The 19,212-nt window shown below is 49.2% G+C and overlaps 3 protein-coding genes across 10 annotated transcripts; all 3 read right to left on the reverse strand.

The window, feature by feature from the left end:
• Positions 1-814: 814 nt before the first annotated feature.
• LOC147006527 (apoptosis regulator Bcl-2-like) lies at positions 815-2,570 on the reverse strand. Its single transcript, XM_085868626.1, has 2 exons — positions 1,689-2,570; positions 815-1,461 (listed from the first exon to the last, which is right to left on the reverse strand). The coding sequence occupies exons 1-2, from the start codon at positions 2,118-2,120 to the stop codon at positions 1,405-1,407; spliced, it is 489 nt and encodes a 162-aa protein (XP_085724752.1). The 5' UTR covers positions 2,121-2,570; the 3' UTR covers positions 815-1,404.
• Positions 2,571-5,433: 2,863 nt separating this feature from the next.
• LOC147006528 (apoptosis regulator Bcl-2-like) lies at positions 5,434-8,313 on the reverse strand. Of its 5 annotated transcripts, none has more exons than XR_015054787.1 (3): positions 7,733-8,313; positions 7,283-7,427; positions 5,434-6,707 (listed from the first exon to the last, which is right to left on the reverse strand). XR_015054787.1 is itself a non-coding variant. In XM_085868634.1 (2 exons), exons 1-2 carry the CDS (start codon positions 8,162-8,164, stop codon positions 7,386-7,388), a joined length of 474 nt encoding a protein of 157 aa, XP_085724760.1. In that variant the 5' UTR covers positions 8,165-8,313; the 3' UTR covers positions 6,721-7,385. The 5 variants fall into 5 exon arrangements, 2 of the variants coding, with proteins under 2 accessions (XP_085724760.1, XP_085724759.1); XR_015054786.1 differs by lacking the exon at positions 5,434-6,707 and adding an exon at positions 6,720-7,013; XR_015054785.1 differs by lacking the exon at positions 5,434-6,707 and adding an exon at positions 6,721-7,013 and having other exon boundaries at positions 7,283-7,431.
• An 8,186-nt stretch (positions 8,314-16,499) lies between these two features.
• On the reverse strand, positions 16,500-18,987 carry LOC147006529 (uncharacterized). Of its 4 annotated transcripts, none has more exons than XR_015054783.1 (3): positions 17,479-18,181; positions 16,998-17,176; positions 16,500-16,620 (listed from the first exon to the last, which is right to left on the reverse strand). XR_015054783.1 is itself a non-coding variant. In XM_085868632.1 (3 exons), exons 1-2 carry the CDS (start codon positions 18,031-18,033, stop codon positions 17,120-17,122), a joined length of 612 nt encoding a protein of 203 aa, XP_085724758.1. In that variant the 5' UTR covers positions 18,034-18,184; the 3' UTR covers positions 16,500-16,620; positions 17,076-17,119. The 4 variants fall into 4 exon arrangements, 1 of the variants encoding a protein (XP_085724758.1); XR_015054782.1 differs by having other exon boundaries at positions 16,976-17,176; XM_085868632.1 differs by having other exon boundaries at positions 17,076-17,176; positions 17,479-18,184.
• Between the last annotated feature and the right edge of the window lie 225 nt (positions 18,988-19,212).

The raw sequence follows: 19,212 nt of genomic DNA on the forward strand, positions 1-19,212 counted from the left end.
TCTCTCAGTACCAGGTCCACACAAACCAAAGATTGCCAACCTTCCTGATTGATGAAGAAAAACCCAAGCGACACTCTTTGTCCCAACCTCCCTCAAACCTTCTGCCTGATGTCACCCCAACCATTCATTAACCTCAGGGGCGTGGCCTGCTGATTATGATTCCTGGGAGGCGGGGTTTTGTCTGCTTGGGAATGTTCAGGTCCTGTGGGCAGTTGGGTCGGTTGTTGTAAAAACGTGTTTCTTTATGGCCGGACTAGTGAATGTAAAAACGCAGGAAAAGGTCACAGGGTGCAATCACATGTTGGGAGAAACTAGCCTTCGGCCCTACCGAGTTAACACAACACCACCCCTGTGTGGTGACACGACAACAATCTTTAGCTCACAGTTTTCCCAACTTAAATTACATTGAGATGTCTTCTACCCATCCACGGACCATGCTCTACTATACATTCCTATCTTCACTTAGGATTACTCCAACGACCCCCACAAACGTAACAGTATATTCATGCTCCACCTCATAGATATTCATGTTTTGCCTCATGCATGTTTCTGCTCTGCCAATGTCACGCCATCTCCGCTGTAAGCAGGTGAGAGCGGCGCTGCCCTGTCTGGCGGGTGGTGTGGTTTTATGTGAAGAAGGCACAGTTTTTCCCGTCGCACTTGGAGTGTTTTAAGTTAAAGGAAAAAGTGATTAAAATTTCGCAAGGGTTGGTTAACCTGCCAGAAGCATTCTCTATTCAAGAATCGGGCTACGTAGGCCGTTCCAGGATACCCGCCACCTTGTGCTGCATACGAACAAATTAGACGACACATGTTTCAATGCTCTATCTCATTGAGTTTATTCGTACCATTTCAACTGGATCAGAGTAAAGCTTCATCTTCATCTTTTGCACTTTATCACACGTACACACCATATTCTTCTATCCACTCTTCCGGAATGCACGCTTCTGATCAATGGAGAGTGGCATTGGGAATAAACAAAGGAAATAACTAAACTGTGTCTTGCAGCCATGGCAATGTAATGAGCTGTGATTCTTCAACGGTGGATGGCAGAGAAACAGACGGTGCAATAAGTCTTTCATCCTTTATTTTCTGCCTTATCTATACTCTTCAACGGCAATAGGCCACTATAACTGCAGCCACTACGACCACCACTGGTACTCCATTACGACGACCAATATATTACTTCAAACATCATTACGACTAACCATCTGCACAACCATCTGCACAACTAACATTACGAGTACCACTTGAACTAGCAGAACGCGTTCGGGAGGTTAACCTTCGATGCGGTACTCGAGCATCAGCTTTCATCAAAGTATGTCAATGACGATTCTGAAAGATGTGATATCTACCAAACCAAACAATGGAGGCCATGATTCCAAACAAGACCGCAGCACAGACTCATGGGGTCATCAAGGAAGGCAGACATCTTAGTTTGTACCTTCGCACAAAATCTTCCTGAGGGACACACAGAAAACCAAGTATAAATGTCATCTCTCCGTGGTGGTACCCCGGCTCCGAACTCGAACCCCTCTATTAGAGGACAGCCCGGATCAAACCGTCTTTAGAATCCCCACCAACACAGTCCGGTCTCTCAAACCGCTCGTGCAGAACGACTCAAGGACCAGAGTGACCCAGGCTCCCTATCTCGGGACTGGACCCACAACACCGGCTCGATGACTCACCCAACCGCCTCGTTCTCGAATCCAGTCCCCAAGGAGCTTCACCACGTATCGGCTCATCTCAAGGGACAACACCTCGGCTCGTTCGTCCACCGTTCCGAACTGGTCGTCCATTTCCTGAGCAACCGTGGCAAACAGGACGATGACGGCGACGAGGCGTCCCCAGTTCTCCTCATCATCGGAGAACACCACTTCTGCGACACGGGTCACCGTTCCTGCCACCAAGCTCGCGTTACTCAAATCGTGGGGGTTCAGGTAAAGCCGTCCCGCCATTTCCCCAAAGGTCTCACGGTATTTTGAAAACACCTCGTCACCGATCCGGATGAGAATCGATCCTGCTTGGTTGAGGGTCTGCGGCTCGTCCGGTACCACACGGTGCATCACGTAGGCCTTGATCAACGCCGTGGTCTCTTTCATTAACAGATCGTCTTCCATGGAGAAACACTCAGAAGACCTTGTCACAGGAACACAAGCTCGAGCAGCCTCGATCGGTGAGGCCGACAAACCTTCGGGATTCTTCCTCTTCTTCACTTTCAGGTGTTCAATGGTTGTTGTTTAATGACTGTTATTTCCTTCCACGCAGTTAAATTACAATTCAACATAAATTAACACATAACACCAACTTGTTTGTATCAATCGATAAAATAATTATTATACAACAACTATCAGAGATTTTACTCACAACAAAGAGAGGCCTTGGTGGGCGGGGCTAATATTACACACGTGATTCTTCTTCTTCAACATTATCGACTTCTTCTGTTGTTGTTTCAGATCGTGTTTCCGTCGATGCAGATTTATCAACATTCACTGAAAACGTAAAGCATTAAATAATTGAAATAAAATTGGTTCATATTTGGGATGTATGTTCGTTCAAAGTATTTATATATACTGGTACGGGCCCGCGTAGGGGCGGGCCCGTAGGGGCGTGCCAGTATGTGCAGCCCTCTCTCGCCCCCCCCACTCTCATCCCCCTCCTCTCAACCCCCTCTCTCTCCCTCCTCTCTTGTCCCCTCTCTCTCCCCCTCCTCTCCCCCCTAGTCTCACCCTTCCTCTCTCCCCCCTCCTCTCTCTCCCCTCTCTCTCGTCCCCACTCTCATCACCCCCTGTCCCGCCCCCTCTCTCGCAGATATTGGTCGACAGATAAATGGCCGTAACTTGGGAACCGCTCGTCCGATTAATATTGTTGCGAATTCGCGCCCGCCGGCGTGCGAGCGGCCACGTAACTCGAATCGCGGCACGTCGCCCACCGGACGGACAATTCTGTCGTGACCCTCTCGGACTAACGCCGGGAACTAGTCACGGGTGGGCCTTTCGGCCTCACCACGATCGTGCCAATCGGCCCCCCGCGTGGGATAGGGTTGTTCGCCAAATTCGACCGACCTAAGTACCCACACGGAGGGTAGACCGGGCGATCGCACCTCGCCGCAGGTCGACCCCGGACAAGGGCCACTTAAGCGACCCGTTCCGTACTATCGGGATAACCGAGCGGTGTTATCGTCGGCCTCGACGGTTCCGATTAATTATCGGGCGTATTAAGCCCACTACCAACCCTTTACGTGAAGCAAGATGGAGATTCAATTAAAGAAAAGACGAAGCGAAACGGGAAAAACAGTTCAACATAATGTGCATTTATTCCGCGGCACACGGAGAGCACACATATACAATTACAAAAATTACGCACCAAAAGCAGATGTTACAAAAGAAACACAACAATGCAGATCTACTACTGACTACGCATGCACACGGCAACACTTACACAGTTTTACTTTACAGACGGCGCCGACAACACATATACTCAAAAGCAAAAGAAAAGGGCCACCCTCAAAGACAAGGGGGCAGACGGGGCCTGTGGGCCGCGAGACCGGGTGGAGCCCACCCGTGTTTTGTGATGAGCCGCAAATGTGGCGGCGGTGCCCAGACTCCGCGCTCCTTCGCGGGTTTCGTTGGCACTGCTTGGAGTGGGGTGGGAATGGGGCCCCCTTTTCGCACTATCTCAGCGCGGGGGGGAAAAAGGGGGGAATTGTTCATGCTCTGGGGAAAGAGGATAGCTGGCTTGCTTGGGTCCCGCGACGAGCGACTCCACTGCGACGTCCACGCACGTGGTCCATGGCCACGGTGACGCTTAGAATGGCGGTGATGTGATGTTTGCGGGAGCGAGCTGTGAAGGTAAAGGTCGTGGTTGTTGGCGTTGTTGTTGTTGTTGTGAAGCGGCGTTGCGGTTGGTGGTTGTGTGATGGCGGTTGAGACGTGGTTGGTTCAAAATATGGATAGAAAAGAAAAACGGATATCTTAAAGGGTCGCAACCCGAATGAATCACATTTATTACCTCTAAACAACGGGTTTGGGGCTAACTACACATGTACTTAAAGAGATATCTCACCTACGGGACCTGAATGGTGGTTTGCGAATTTCCTCAACCACAACAATATCAAACCTCGAAAAGGCACATCCGCGGGTCCCCAGCAATATTCCTGGCAAGTTTCAATCAGATCAGACCGTCAATCGTGCAAGAAATAAATAAATAAATAAACATTAATTGTGATGTCATTCGTGACGTCATAGCACCGTGTCTTGTTATGAGTCGACAGATAAATGGCCGTAACTTGGGAACCGCTCGTCCGATTGACATCAAACCTCGAAAAGGCACATCTGCGGGGCCTCGGCAATATTCCTGGCAAGTTTCACTCTGATCGGACCGGCGGTTGTCGAGAAACGGCGGTCGCAGACAAACAAACAGACAGACAGACACACACAGAGATTGCTGGAATTATAGATAGACTAGTACGGGCCCGTAGGGTCGGGCCCGTAGGTGCGAAACGACGACTGGATTGGGGCATTATTTCAATTAGATTGGACCAACCATATCATAAATGGCCATAACTTGGGAAACATACTCAGGTCCCCAGCATCAATTGTGACGTCATATCAAATGAAGAAGAATTGTGTTGCCCCCTCTCTCTTGCCCCCCTCGCTCCCCCCTCGTCTCGCCCTTCCTTTCACCCCCTCCTCTCTCGCCCCTCTCCCTCGCCCCCACTCGCATCCTCCCCTCTCCCGTCCCCCCCTCTCGCAGATATTGGTCGACAGATAAATGGCCGTAACTTGGGAACCGCTCGTCCGATAAATATCAAACCTCGAAAAGGCACATCCGCGGGTCCCCAGCAATATTCCTGGCAAGATTCAATCAGATCGGATAGTCAATCGTGCAAAAAACAATATTAATAATAAACAAATACCTAAACATTAATTGTGACGTCATTCGTGACGTCATTGCACCGTGTCTTGTCATGAGTCGACAGATAAATGGCCATAACTTGTGAACTGCTAATCCGATTAATATCAAACCTTGAAAAGGCACATCCGCGGGTCCCCAGCAATATTCCTGGCAAGTTTCAATCAGATTGGACCGTCACTCATGCAAAAAAATAATAATAATAATAATAATAAACAAACATTTATTGTGACGTGATTCGTAACGTCATAGCACCATGTCTTGTCATCGGTCGACAGAGAAGTGGCCGTAACTTGGGAACCGCTCGTCCGATCGATATCAAACCTCGAAAAGGCACATCCGTGGGTCCCCGGCAATATTCCTGGCAAGTTTCAATCCGATCGGACTGGAGGTCGTCCGGTTATTAATAATTTGGGAAAGAAATTGGCATGATAAGGTCAGAAGGTGGAACGACACCTTCAGCTGCCATATATACACCTTTTCAACACTGAAAAAGCAGTAAAATGGCCGTAACTTGGGAACCGCTCGTCCGATCGATATCAAACCTCGAAAAGGCACATCCGTGGGTCCCCGGCAATACTCCTGGCAAGTTTCAATGAGATCGGACCGGCGGTCGCCGAGAAACGGCGGTCGTAGACAGACAGACAGATAGACAGACAGACAAACAGACAGACACACACACACACAGAGATTGCTGGAATTATAGAAAGATAGTTATATATTTTTTAATCCGATGATAACCTTCTTATCTGGAATTTTCTTTTTCAACATCGTTATTGAAGTTATATTGTTGCGAATTTGGTAGCTTACTGCCCACAACAGCCAGGTCCTCCAGATCAGCTATATCGGTAAGTATGTGTTTCACGTTCGGGTCCCATCCTATGCTTAATGGGTGATTAATTGTACATGCGCTGTAAGTTATTTTGATTGGATTTAAATAACTAACAACCACAACAACGACACCTGCCCTCGCTTCCTTCCAACATCATTCACCTGCACCATTGCACGCGTGCGTGTCAGCACATACGTGGGCGCGGAGTCCAGTGTGCTAGGCAGGGTTTCTCTGGACGTTGGTGTGCTGGCTTCGCCCCAAATATGGGCAAAAGTGTTGCGCTCTGGCTTCGCCCCAAATATGGGCAAAAGTGTTGCGCTCTGGCTTCGGCCCAAATATGGACACAAGCGGTTCGCTCTGGCTTCGCCCAAAATATGGGCAAAAGCGTTTCGTTCTGGCTTGGCCCCAAATATGGGCAGAGAGCGTTCTCTCTGCCCATTGAGGGAGTGCGAGCGTAGGATAAGAGAAGCGTGCGTGGGCCAAACGAGAGTTTTGTTGAGCGTTGTCTTCTGGTCTCGAGAGAATTGAATTTTGAGAATTATCTGCTGGCCTTCGGACGTCTGGTGGTCTTCTGAAGCCAGTCGTCGCCTTCCTGGGGTCCTGCCAACAGAGCGTCTTCTCTTGTGGCCTGTGCGCCTGTGAGACTGTCCCACGAGGATCCCCTGCCTGGGTTTGGAGCGGCATTGCGTGGTGGGTTGGAGTCCTGCTACACCGGATCGTCGAAGACCGTACGAGGTGGGAAAGTCCAAGAATAGGCAAGCAGGTGAGAGCGGCACTGCCCTGTCTGGCGGGTGGTGTGGTTGGATGTGGAGAAGGCACAGTTTTTTCCGTTGCACTTGGAGTGTTTTAAGAGAAAGGAAAAATTATTTAAATTTTTACAAGGGTTGGTTAACCCACCTGTAGCATTCTCTATTCAAGAATCGGGATACGTAGGCCGTTCCAGGATACACGCCACCTTGTGCTGCATACGAACAAAGAAGTGGACACATCTTTCATTGTTCTATCTTATTGAGTTTATTCGTAGCATTTCAACTGGATCAGAGTGAAGCTTCTTTATCACACGTACATACTACATTCTTCTCTCCACTCTTCCCAAATGCATGCTTCTGATCAATGGAGAGTGGCATTGGGAATGAACAAAGGAAAGAATCAAACTGTGTCTAGCAGCCATGGCAATGCAATGAGCTGTTATTCTTCAACGGTGGAAGGTGGAGTAACAGACGATGCGAGTCGTCGTTTATCCTTCATCTTCTACCTCATCTTTACTCTACAACGGCAAAAGGCCAAAATAACCACCACTCGTACTCCATTATTTCAACCATCACGACTTCTAACATGACCACTACCAACTTATAACTACCACAACTAACATTACGACTACCGCTTGTACGAACATTACTTTTACCACCACCAAAACTACCACTCCAACGAACATTACAACCATCATCACTATTACTAACATTACCACTACCACTATTACTAACAAAAGGTGTTCGGGAGTTTAACCTTCCACGTGGTACTCGAGCATCAGATTACCTCAAAGTATCTCAATGATGATTCTGGAGGATGTATTATCCCACAAAGTAAACAATGGAGACCATGATTCGAAGCAAGACCGCAGCACAGACTCATTGGGTCATCAAGGAAGGCAGACATCTTGGTTTGTGCCTTCGCACAAAATCTTCCTGAGGGAAACACAGAAAGTCTTCAGTTGAGGTAAACTCCCGCCATTTAACCATTACATCCACGGGACACGTTTGAGAGATACAGGTGCACGACCAAGACTAAATGTCATCTCTCCGTGGTGGTACCCCAGCCCCGAACTCTAACCCCTCTATTAGAGGACAGCCCGGATCGAACCGTCTTTAGGATCCCCACCAACACAGTCCGGTCTCTCAAACCGCTCGCGCAGAAAGACTAAAAGACGAGAGCAACCCAGGCTCCCTATCTCGGGACTCGACCCACAACACCGGCTCGATGACTCACCCAACCGCCTCGTTCTCGAATCCAGTTCCCATGGTGCTTCACCACGTATCGGCTCATCTCAAGGGACAACACCTCGGCTCGTTCGTCCACCATTCCGAACTGGTCGTCCATTTCCTGAGCGACCGTGGCCAACAGGACGATGACGATGACGAGGCTTCCCCAGGTCACCTCCTCATCGGAGAACACGGCTTTCACTACACGGGTCACCGTTCCTGCCATCGAGCTCACGTTACTCAAATCGCAGCGGTTCGTGTACAGCCGTCTCGCGATTTCCCCAAAGGTCTCACGGTATTTGGAAAACACCTCGTCACCGAGCCGGATGAGAACCGATTCTGCTTGGTTGAGGGTCTGCGGCTCCTCCGGTACCACATGGTGCATCACGTAGGCCTTGATCAGCGCCGTGGTCTCTTTCATTAACAGATCGTCTTCCATGGTGAAACACTCAGAAGACCTTGTCACAGGAACACAAGCTCGAGCAGCCTCGATCGGTGAGGCCAACAAACCGTGGGGATTCTTCTTCCTCTTCACTTTAAGCTGTTCAATGGTTGTTGTTTAATGACTGATATTTCCTTCCACGCAGTTAAATTACAATTCAACATAAATTCACACTTAGCACGAACTGGTTTGTATTAATCGATAAAATAATTATTATACAACAACTCTCAGAGATTTTACTCACAACAAAGAGAGGCCTTGGTGGGCGGGGCTAATATCAAACACGTGATTCTTCTTCTTCAACATTATCGACTTCTTCTGTTTCAGATCGTGTTTCCGTCGAAGCAGATTTATCAACAAACACTGAAAACGTAAAGCATGAAATAATTTAAATAAAATTAGTTCATATTTGGGATGTATGTTCGTTCAAAGTGTTTATATATTTTCGTTTTTATTTTATTTTATCCGATTATTGGATTTGCTATCTATGCAAGATATCCCTTATTGTCGGGTTTTCCGTGTGTGTGTGTGTGTGTGTGTGTGTGTGTGTGTGTGTGTGTGTGTGTGTGTGTGTGTGTGTGTGTGTGTGTGTGTGTGTGTGTGTGTGTGTGTGTGTGTGTGTGTGTGTGTCTGCAGCGCGAGGCTCCACAGCACGAACCAGCGAACCCATTTTGATGAAACTTTGCCAACAGGTGCCATATGGGCTGGGAATGTGCGTTTGAATTTCATTGCCGAGCAACCACCCGTTGCTCTGCAGCAGCCGAAAAACCGCGTACAGTATTTTCAATACTTGTCCTTCAGTTTTGAATGTAGAGAAACAAGACTTCGGAATTAAACACTTCGAGATATTTAGAAAATTTCACTCGAGCCGATTTTTGATTGAGGTTTTCTTTTTCGAATGGTCGTCCTTCAAAAATCGGGTGTCTATTTAACATCATTTAAGGTGTGTATATAGTGTTTGTAAGGAACTACACCATCGTTCCACCTTCGATCTCTCCTCGATCCAAACGTTATTGACCAAAGTGAAAAGGATCCAAAATAAATGGAATCACCAGCATTTCTGTCTTTGTGGATTTCTAATAATATTGTTGCGAATTCTGGCCCGCCCGGCGTGCGATCGGCCACGTGACTCGAATGGCGACCGCGTCGCCCACCGGAACGGTCAATTCAGTCGTGACCCTCTTGGAACAACGCCGGGAGCTAGTCACGGGTGGGGGTTTCACCTCACCACAACTCAGTCCGCATTCTACCCGCGCGAAACAGGGTCCGATCGCGAATGGTCGATTTACCTAAGTACCCGTGTGGATAGCGTAGCGAGGAGTTGTACCATGCCACAGGTCGACTCCGGACACAAACAGCTTAAGCGGCTCGGTCCGTGCTACAGGGATAACCAAGCGGAGTTATCGTAAACCTTGACGGTTCGGATTAGTTACCGGGTGTTTTCAACCCACTATTAATCCCTTACGTGATGCAAGATGGAGATTCAATCAAAGGAAAGGACGCAGCGAAACGGGGAACAGTTGGACCAGCACATTTATTCCGCGCCACACGGCAGCACAGAAGGCACGTATATTACAGTCAAGCAAGAAAACACAATAAAAGCAAGCGAAGAGACACACGCAGATCTACAACCGAATAATGCAATTCACACGGAAACACTTAAAACAGTTCTACTTCACCAGACTGGCGCCACACACACACGTTTACACAGAACCCAAAAGAAATGGAAGTCGCGACTTACCTGAGCGTGTCGAGTCCTTGGCGACCGTAACTCCGAGTCCCTCCGGCGTGGTCCACTGCACTCGTGCCTCGCACCTGCATGTGTCGTCCGCCCAACAGGAACGAACGAATAGAACCTCAACCTCTTCCTCTGAACGAACCAAGAGCAAGGACTCTCCAACAACTCTCGACAATTCTCATTCAGGGACCAGGGACCAGCGACTCTCCACAACTCTCGACAATTCTCCTTCAGGGATAATGGAACAGGGACTCTCCACGCCCACCCTTTTGTAGGGTTGGGCTTCGCCCTTCGCTCCGCCCCGTGCCCCGCTCCGTTCTTGGCTCCTCCTTCCTTCGAGACGCTTCCAGAAAATGCCTCGAAGGGGGGCGTTCCTATCCCCCGGCCGCGTCACACCGCGCATCCGCCAATCGGGAGAGGACGCGCCACCCCCTCCCCCTTTCTCACCAAGCGCGGGGAAAATGGCAGGAAAACCCCACAGGCGTTGTTGGTTTTCTTCTCCACGCGCCGTACGACGAGGGAAGGAAGATTCGGGCGGGAGATATTTGCGCGGGCGTTTTGGGCGGGAGATATTTAAGCGAGAGTTTTGGGCGGGAGATGCCACTTCGCACCCTCGTTGCTGCTGCCACTCCGCTCCTTTCATCCGTAACGCGGTGATCGTGACCACACGGTACTCATTGAATGGCGAGTGGCGAAGATGGTGGTAGCGTAGTTGTGGAAGGTGGAGTCGTGGTGTGAATGGCGTGATTGTTGGTGTCGTGTCGTGAATGGCGTGATCATTGAGATGTTGGTTTTTGCGATGTTCGTGGTTGTTCTTGCACCAAAATAACGACAGCAAAAGAAAAACGGCTAACTGAAGTATCGCAGCCCGAATGAATCACATATATTCCCTCCAAACAACCGGTTTGGGCTAACTTCACATGAACTTACCGATATATCTCACCTGAGGACCCTTTATGGTGTAATGTGAATTTCCACAACCGTAACACTACCCCCTCCCCTTTTTACAGACTCGTCCCGAGTCGTCAAATTCTCGTGTACCATCATGTATAGTTCTCCCCTAATACGTTTTACCTTCGGATCCCTGAGTGCGACATTCATGGTATTCGTGTCCCCAAAATAAATAACCTGAGGGCTGGGTAACTTACGAACAAACACACTCATCTGGACGACTTAAATAAAATTGCCGGCGCTATGACATATATGCCGTGGGCGCACTCATATTTACAGTACATCTAAACAACTTCACCTTACAAATCTTACACGAAACCATGACCCAGGATCAATGGACTCTGCAAAGAGAAAAGCTGTTAGCAGGGAGCCAGGCTGCTGGCATGCAGTCTCTGGCTCATGAAACGCAGGTGTGGGGAACGTCGCCGGCTGCTCACATGCAGTCCAAGGCCTCCCCCTTTTAAATGGATGCTGTGAACAATGAACGACGCACGGGCCGCCACTACAGGACAGTTCTTGCGGCTTCAGGATGATCCCGGCGCACATGGAATGAACAAGGGGGGGGGGGCAAATCAAAACAGAACGGGGGCTGATGAACATGGGCAGTGGGCATGGCATGGCAAAGGTGGTTGCAGGCAAACAAAGCCGACAGAATCCTGGTCTAGCGGCCCACTACGAGAGCGAAGGGATGGATGGTGCGGAGGGGTAAACTTCCTATCTACCGTAAAATTTATCATCTTAAACTACCCCGGGCCTTTCAACAAGCCCCTCTCGCTTAATCTACTGGTTCTATCAACCCAGATTCCTGTCGCCTGTATTGGTGTCCTCACAATTTCGGGCCATGCCCCCCAATTTTCTTCCCGTGCCCTCACACGGTCTCACGGCTGGGACGCGTGGCTCCCTTGGCAGGAACTCCCCTCTGCCAATTCTCCAACAACGGCACCCCCGGGCACTACACTGCCTCCGAGCCTACCAGCTCCCTAAACACCGGGGAGTGCCATCCATGGCGAATCCTCTGAAACGCTCACGTGGCAGGCTGGCTTCCCGGGCCCCTCTCCGAGGGTCACCCGTGCCCACGACACTGCCCACGTGGCCAATGGCGCCCCGGGCCCCCTCATCATGCGGGCGCACCCGTGCCCACTACGCTATTCCAGCCCCCCCCCCATGGGCCCTTGGCCTACCGCGGCCGACTATCCTCGTGCCCAGGGTACCCACTCAGCGATACTCACCATTCGTAGCCACGCTCCCAGCCCGTCAACAGGGCTTCTGCACCCCTCCAAACGGGTATCGAGCCTACATTCCCACCAACAGCAAAAGACCTCCATTTTGTCAATTTAACTCACCCACTAACTCACTCTACACTGACCCCGGGGTCCCTTGGGCGGGAGTCACTCCTCCCCCAATCACTCATCGCACCATGCATTCCACATTCGCTCCATTCACACAGACCCGCTGGCCTCACTCACTCACCAAGTACATTTTCCTTCCACATTTCTCAACTCACTCATCGCTGAACTCTGCCATCCTTCTCACTAAATCCCCTAACTACCTCGTGCTCCCACGTCGTCCCTTACATTACAGCACATTCCATTTACACTACGTAGCTAAGCTACATCCCCTCTACACATTCAAAGTCTGTCTTTGTTTTCCAAACGCTCTAAAATCATTTCCCCAACCTAAATCTGAACTGAATCCCTCCACCTAATCCATTCCACGGGCTCCATGAGGACTTTCCCCTGCCCCATGAAACCAGTCGAGCGAAGCTAACCCATCCCCCTAACTAGTTCCATCCTGTGCCCTGGCAGGGGGGTCTTCCACCCCTTGCCCAAGGAATCCTGTTCACCCGAAAGCGAGGCTTGCTTTTTATTGTTTTTTTTAAATGCACATGCACCAGCGCGGCAACTCGCAACTCGCGCAACAGCGCGGCAATTCACAGCCGCGCACCTTTGGCGAGACGTCATGGCGGCCGTTCGCGTCCCTCGTCCCTCTTGGACGACACCATCCAGCAGGGATTCACCCTCCTGCCGGATTCCAACCACACGTGCAGCCACGACGTCACCCTCCGCATAAAAAAACACAAGCCCCACGTCTCGAGGGGTTCCCCACGCGAACACATGTGCCCTGCCCATTGGAGCTTAACACAAGCTTGCGAGGAGAACCCGTCCGGTCCAAATCCGTAATCCTGCCTAACCTTTGTCGATCCACGGGATCGGCAACATCCACCGCTGGCGTTCCCGGACCGGGTTTCACTCCCGCAGCCGCGCACGTGGCGGCCTCGTGCGTACCACAGCACGGACCTCGCGCTCGCTGCTGGGTAAACCCGGCGCGGTCCCCAATCCAACTATGGCCGCTACTCGGCCCCTGTCTCTCTGTCGCCGTCCTCGCCTCCATTCGACCCATGCACACCTGCGTGTCACGTCGCTCACACACCACGACATGACATTCACCCAGGGAGACGCGGCTGCATGTTCGCACATGCCCACCGTCATCTCCCTCACATACTGCTCTCTCACACACATGGTCTCTCTTGCACTCGGCCACTCACTCGCACACGCGGTGACACACGCGGTGCCTCATCTACACTCGGCGTGCTGGGAAGCATGCACTCCGGCACACTCGTGACCACACCACTCACACACGGGGGCGCACTCACACCTTTCACCACACACACCGGGACAATCACACTGGGGATTTGTGTCCCCACAAGGGTTCCCGGGGCCTCTATACCGCCCAAGCTGCATGTGCACCTGTCCACAGCACTCGTCCCCTCGAACTCGCTTGACACGACCGAACCCAACTGGTCGCGATCAGCTTCAAGGGAGAATAGCGTCTCCCTCCGTTCCCGAAGGAGGCTATCCAGCTGCTAGCACCGGGTCCCAAAACAGTCTGCCAGCTCCCCCTCATTATCCTCCACTAACTCCGTGTGTGTGTGCTCGTTTTTAACCCCGTCTTTGTCGTGCCGTCTCCTCTACCGTTTCTTTCTGGCTCCTTTTTCCTTCCCATTTGAGTCGTTCTTCCTCTCTGAGCCCCATTAGCTGTTCGTTCTCCCTCCAGAGCTCCTCAATCTCCGCTGACTCCAATCTTGCTCTCCGTTTAAGTTGTTCAATTTCAAACTCACATTGTTCTTGTTTTCTACCCCACACTTTCTCCTGCTCTTCATTTCCAATCTCATCGTTTCTTTCAATTGGCTTATTTCTTTCCTGTGTTTCATTCGCTGTTCTCTCGTATACTCTTCGTTGTTTCCTCTCCTATCCTTCCTTCTCCAGCTTCATGGTTTGCTTTAATTGGTTAATTTCCCTTTTGTGTTTCATTCGCTGTTCTCTCATTACCCTTCCTTGTTTCCTCTCCTGTCCTTCCTTCTCCAGTTTTATGGTTTGCTTCATTTGGTTAATTTCCCTTTTGTGTTTCATTCGCTGTTCTCTCATTACCTTCCTTGTTTCCTCTCCTGTCCTTCCTTCTCCAGTTTCATGGTTTGCTGCATTTGGTTAATTTCCCTTTTGTGTTTCATTCGCTGTTCTTTGTCTATCTCCTCGCACTCCAGCCTTGCCTTTTCTTCCAATTGGTCAACCTCGGCTTCATGTTCTTTTTGTTTTCTATCCCATTGTTCCTCTCGTTCTTCCCTCTCCAATCTTGTTGTCTCCTTCCTGCTTCATTCCTTGCTCCTTCACTTTCTCCTCGAACTCCAACCTAGTTTTTTCCTTTTGTCGTTCAGTTTCAAATTCATCCTCTTTCAGTTTTTGATTCCACTGTCTTTCCTGTTCCTCATTCTGCAATCTCGTTATTTCCTTCAATTGACGGATTTCTTTCTCCTGTCTCATTTCCTGTTCTTTGTGTTTTCTATTGCACTGTCTTTCTTGTTCCCCATTCTGCAATGTCGTGGTTTCCTTCAATTGGCTAGTTTGGCCCCAAATATTGGCAGAGAGCGTTCTCTCTGCCCAATGAGGGAGTGCGAGCGAGGGAGAAGAGAAGCGCGCGTGGGCCAAACGAGAGTTTTGTTGAGAGTTGTCTTCTGGTCTTGAGAGAGTTGAGTTTTGAGAATTATCTGCTGGTCTTCGGACGTCTGGTGGTCTTCTGAAGCCAGTCGTCGCCTTCCTGGGGTCCCGCCAACAGAGTTTCTTCTCTTGTGGCCTGTGTACCTACGAGCCTGTCCCACGAGGATCCCCTGCCTGGGCTTGGAGGGGCATTGTGTGGTGGGTTCGAGTCCTGCCACACCGGATCGTCGAAGACCGCACGAGGCGGGAAGGTCCAAGAATATGCTCTGACCTCCAGCTCACCTTTCCTCGAGCTGGAGGCCTCCAATAAAGACCTGACGGGGCCGTTTCTTTTTGGATAAACGTGTGTGTGTGTTTGTGGCACCAGTCTATTGAGTAAAACTGCATAAGTAGTTGTACATAAATTGCTATTCCTTCAGCATTTGGTTAACTTTGCCTTCTTGCGTGCTTCCCTGCCCCCATTATAAATAAATATCCCTTTTGTTAAATGCTCCAGCTCGTTTCAGTGTTTCTTTCTTTGGCTTGGCACGGTGTGTGTTGAGAAATAGCGAGGCCGTAAATTGTTCATTTGGTCCGACGGGCCTTGGCAATCTCCTCTCGGGTTACACACGGATCAGGCTCGTTCCGCTTGAGGCCCGTCGAGGGTGTGAATTCGCCGGTAGCTTTGTCCACGTGGGTAATCAGGTATATTGAAGTTTGGCAATTGACCCGACCCCAAGCGGTCGATTCATTGGCGATTCATGGACCAGTAAGGGACCCATGCCTTTCTGACTTATCCAAAAGGCACGACCTCAATTCCGGTGTGTTCGGTGGAGCCGACTCTACTGCTCCCTCTTGCGGTCGTGCTCGCCACCGATACCCGGCCCCGTAACAATATGTTGCTCGTAGTCATGTTAGAAGTCATGATGGTCGTAGTAACGGAGTACCAGTGGTGGTAGTAGTTTATGTAGTCATAGTGGTGATACACCTTTCACGATGAACAAAGAAGATGACACATCTTTCACGATGACTTGTGCAGGATAAAGTGGGAGAGGGTCAGGGTTGCCTGATGTCCGATAAGTGTTGTATTTGTACGATAATTCCACCTCTTGGACGATCGATTATAATTGCAACCGTTGACATGCCAAACGGTTAGCGTGTATATCTGAACTATCCACGATGTGTGTTTATCGTGACAAATCACGTGAGGTTTTCGACAAAACCAACAATTGGTAGCGGTGCCTCAAGTCGAGCTTTGTGAAGTTTCCCCCCAGAAAGTTTTGTGAACAACTCATCAATGCAGGAATGGGGAAAGTGTCTGAGGGGCTTCCAGATTGACTGTAACCTTGTGGTCTCCACATATCTGAACTGAGCCATCTCCTTTCATAAACGGGACGATCCCACTGGGATACCATATTATGTCGCGTCACCTCCGCTGCACGCAGGTGAGAGCGGCGCTGCCCTCTCTATCGGGTGGTGTGGTTTTATGTGGAGAAGGCACAGTTTTTTCCGTCGCACTTGGAGTGTTTTAAGATTAAGGAAAAGTGATTGAAACTTCTACAAGGGTTGGTCAACCTGCCTACAGCATTCTCTATTCAAGAATTGGGACACGTAGGCTGTTCCAGGATACCCCCCACCTTGTGCTGCATACGAACAAAGAAGACGACACATCTTTCAACGCTCTATCTCAGTGAGTTTATTCGTACCATTTCAACTGGATCAGAGTAAAGCTTCTTTATCACACGTACACACCAGATTCTTCTCTCCACTCTTCCCGAATGCACGTTTCTGATCTATGGAGAGTGGCATTGGGAATGAACAAAGGAAAGAATTAAACTGTGTCTAGCAGCCATGGCAATGTAATGAGCTGTGATTCTTCAACGGTGGATGGTGGAGCAACAGACGGTGTGAGACGTCGTTCATCCTTCATCTTCTGCCTTATCTTTACTCTTCAACGGCAATAGGCCACGATGACTACACCTACCACAACCACCAGTGGTACTCCAATACTTCGACCATCATGACTTCTAACATCACTACTTCCAACATATAACTACCACAACTAACATTACGACTACCACTTGTACAAATATTACTTTTTCCACCACCACAACTACGAACATTACTCCCACCATCACTATTACTAACATTACGTGTTCGGGAGTTAAACCTTCCAAGTGGTACTCGAGCATCAGATGACCTCAAAGTATCTCAATGATGATTCTGGAAGTCGTGATATCCCACAAACCAAACAATGGAGGCCTGGATTCCAAACAAGACCGCAGCACAGACTCATGGGGTCATCAAGGAAGGCAGAGATCTTCGTTTGTACCTTCGCACAAAATCTTCCTGAGGGAAACACAGAAAACCTTCATTTGAGGTAAACTCCCGCCATTTAACCATTACATCCACAGGACACGTTTGAGAGATACAGGTGCACGACCAAGACTAAATGTCATCTCTCCGTGGTGGTACCCCAGCCCCAAACTCTAACCGGCTCTATTAGAGGACAGTCCAGATCGAACCGTCTTTAGAATCCCCACCAACACCGTGCGGTCTCTCAAACCGGTGGTGCAGAACGATTAAAGGACAAGAGCGACTCAGGCTCCCTATCTAGGGACTGGACCCACAACACCGGCTCGATGACTCACCCAACCACCTCGTTCTCTAATCCAGTCCCCATGGTGCTTCACCACGTATCGGCTCATCTCAAGGGACAACACCTCGGCTCGTTCATCCACTGTTCTGAACTGGTCGTCCATTTCCTGAGCGATAGTGGCCAACAGGACGGTGACGTACACGAGGCTTCCCCATTTCACTACGCCATCGGAGAACACCGCTTCCGCGACATGGCGGGTCACCATTCCTGCCATCGAGCTCATGTTACTCAAATCGCAGCGGTTCGTGTAAAGCCGTCTCACAATTTCCCCAAAGGTCTCACGGAATTTGGAAAACACCTCGTCACCGAGCAGGACGAGAACCGATTCTGCTTGGTTGAGGATCTGCGGCTCCTCCGGTACCACATGGTGCATCACGTAGGCCTTGATCAACGCCGTGGTCTCTTTCATTAACAGATCGTCTTCCATGGTGAAACACTCAGAAGACCTTGTCACAGGAACACAAGCTCGAGCAGCCTCGATCGGTGAGGCCGACAAACCGTGGGGATTCTTCTTCTTCTTCTTCTTCTTCTTCTTCTTCACTTGCATCTTTTCAGTGGTTGTTGTTTAATGACTATTTCCTTCCACGCAGTGAAATTACAATTCAACATAAATTAACACTTCACACGAACTTGTTTGTATAAATCAATTAACACGAACTTGTTTGTATAAATCAAGAAAATAATTATTATACAACAAGGATCAGAGATTTTACTCAAACAAAGAGAGACCTTGGTGGGCGGGGCTCATATTAAACACGTGATTCTTCTTCTTCAACATTATCGACTTCTGTTGTTGTTTTCAGATCGTGTTTCCTTCGAAGTAAATTTAGCAACAAACATTGAAAACGTAAAGCATGAAATAATTTAAATAAAATTGGTTCATATTTGGGATTTATGTTCGTTCAAAGTATTTATGTATACCAGTTCGTGTCCGTACGTGCAAAAAAAAAAAAAATTTCAAACCGGGTGCCAGAAACAACAACAACACAGGTCGTTCCTTCGCTCTCGTAAACGACCACTGGATTGGGGCATTGTGTTTATCTATAAATGCGCATAAGAAATCGAGAAATTATTAGAATACGGTAAGTCAGCACTATCTGGAAGTCCGTACGTTGTAACCCGTAATAGGGAACGCGCTCTAACTTGGCCGTAACTTGGGAACCATTTGTCCGATTAATTTCAAACCTTTAGAAAGGCAAACAAACAGAGATTTCTGGAATTATACATAGATAAAAGATAGATACTGTGGGTGCAAAACGCCAAGCAACGTGTCCTGTCTTGGTAACTAAATGGCGCCCTTTCCCCATCGGCCACGCCTATGCAGCAACGTGTCTTGTCATTGGTTGGTAAATAAATGGCCATAACTTGGGAACCACTTGTCTGATTTATATCAAACCTTGAAAAGGCACATACTCAGGTCCCCAGCAATATACCTGGCAAGTTTCAATTAGATCAGACCAGTGGTTGTCGAGAAACAGTGGTCACAGACACACACACAGAATGCTGGAATTATAGACACTAGTACGTGCCCGAACGTGCGTGACCGTACGTGCAAAAAAAAAATTCAAACCGCGACTCAGAAACAACCACACAGGCCGTTCCTTCACTCTCGTAAACGACGACTGGATTGGGGCATTGTGTTTATCTATAAATGCACATAAGAAATCGAGAAATTATTGGAATACATTAAGTCATCACGATCCGGAAGTCCGTACGTTGTAACCTG

Source organism: Eptatretus burgeri, unplaced genomic scaffold, assembly GCF_056783735.1.
Source record: "Eptatretus burgeri isolate ZD-2024b unplaced genomic scaffold, Ebu_testis_v1 Ebu_testis_scaffold_3168, whole genome shotgun sequence".
Classification (NCBI taxonomy): domain Eukaryota; kingdom Metazoa; phylum Chordata; class Myxini; order Myxiniformes; family Myxinidae; genus Eptatretus; species Eptatretus burgeri.

Coding starts and splice junctions, on each gene's coding strand:
- LOC147006528 (XM_085868633.1), bottom strand. CDS start 8,164: ATGGAAGACGATCTGTTAATGAAAGAGACCACGGCGCTGATCAAGGCC. Junction 7,432..7,732: donor TTCGAGAACGAGGCGGTTGG/GTGAGTCATCGA, acceptor TGTTTCCCTCAG/GAAGATTTTGTGCGAAGGCA.
- LOC147006529 (XM_085868632.1), bottom strand. CDS start 18,033: ATGCAAGTGAAGAAGAAGAAGAAGAAGAAGAAGAAGAAGAATCCCCAC. Junction 17,177..17,478: donor TTAGAGAACGAGGTGGTTGG/GTGAGTCATCGA, acceptor TGTTTCCCTCAG/GAAGATTTTGTGCGAAGGTA.
- LOC147006527 (XM_085868626.1), bottom strand. CDS start 2,120: ATGGAAGACGATCTGTTAATGAAAGAGACCACGGCGTTGATCAAGGCC. Junction 1,462..1,688: donor TTCGAGAACGAGGCGGTTGG/GTGAGTCATCGA, acceptor TGTGTCCCTCAG/GAAGATTTTGTGCGAAGGTA.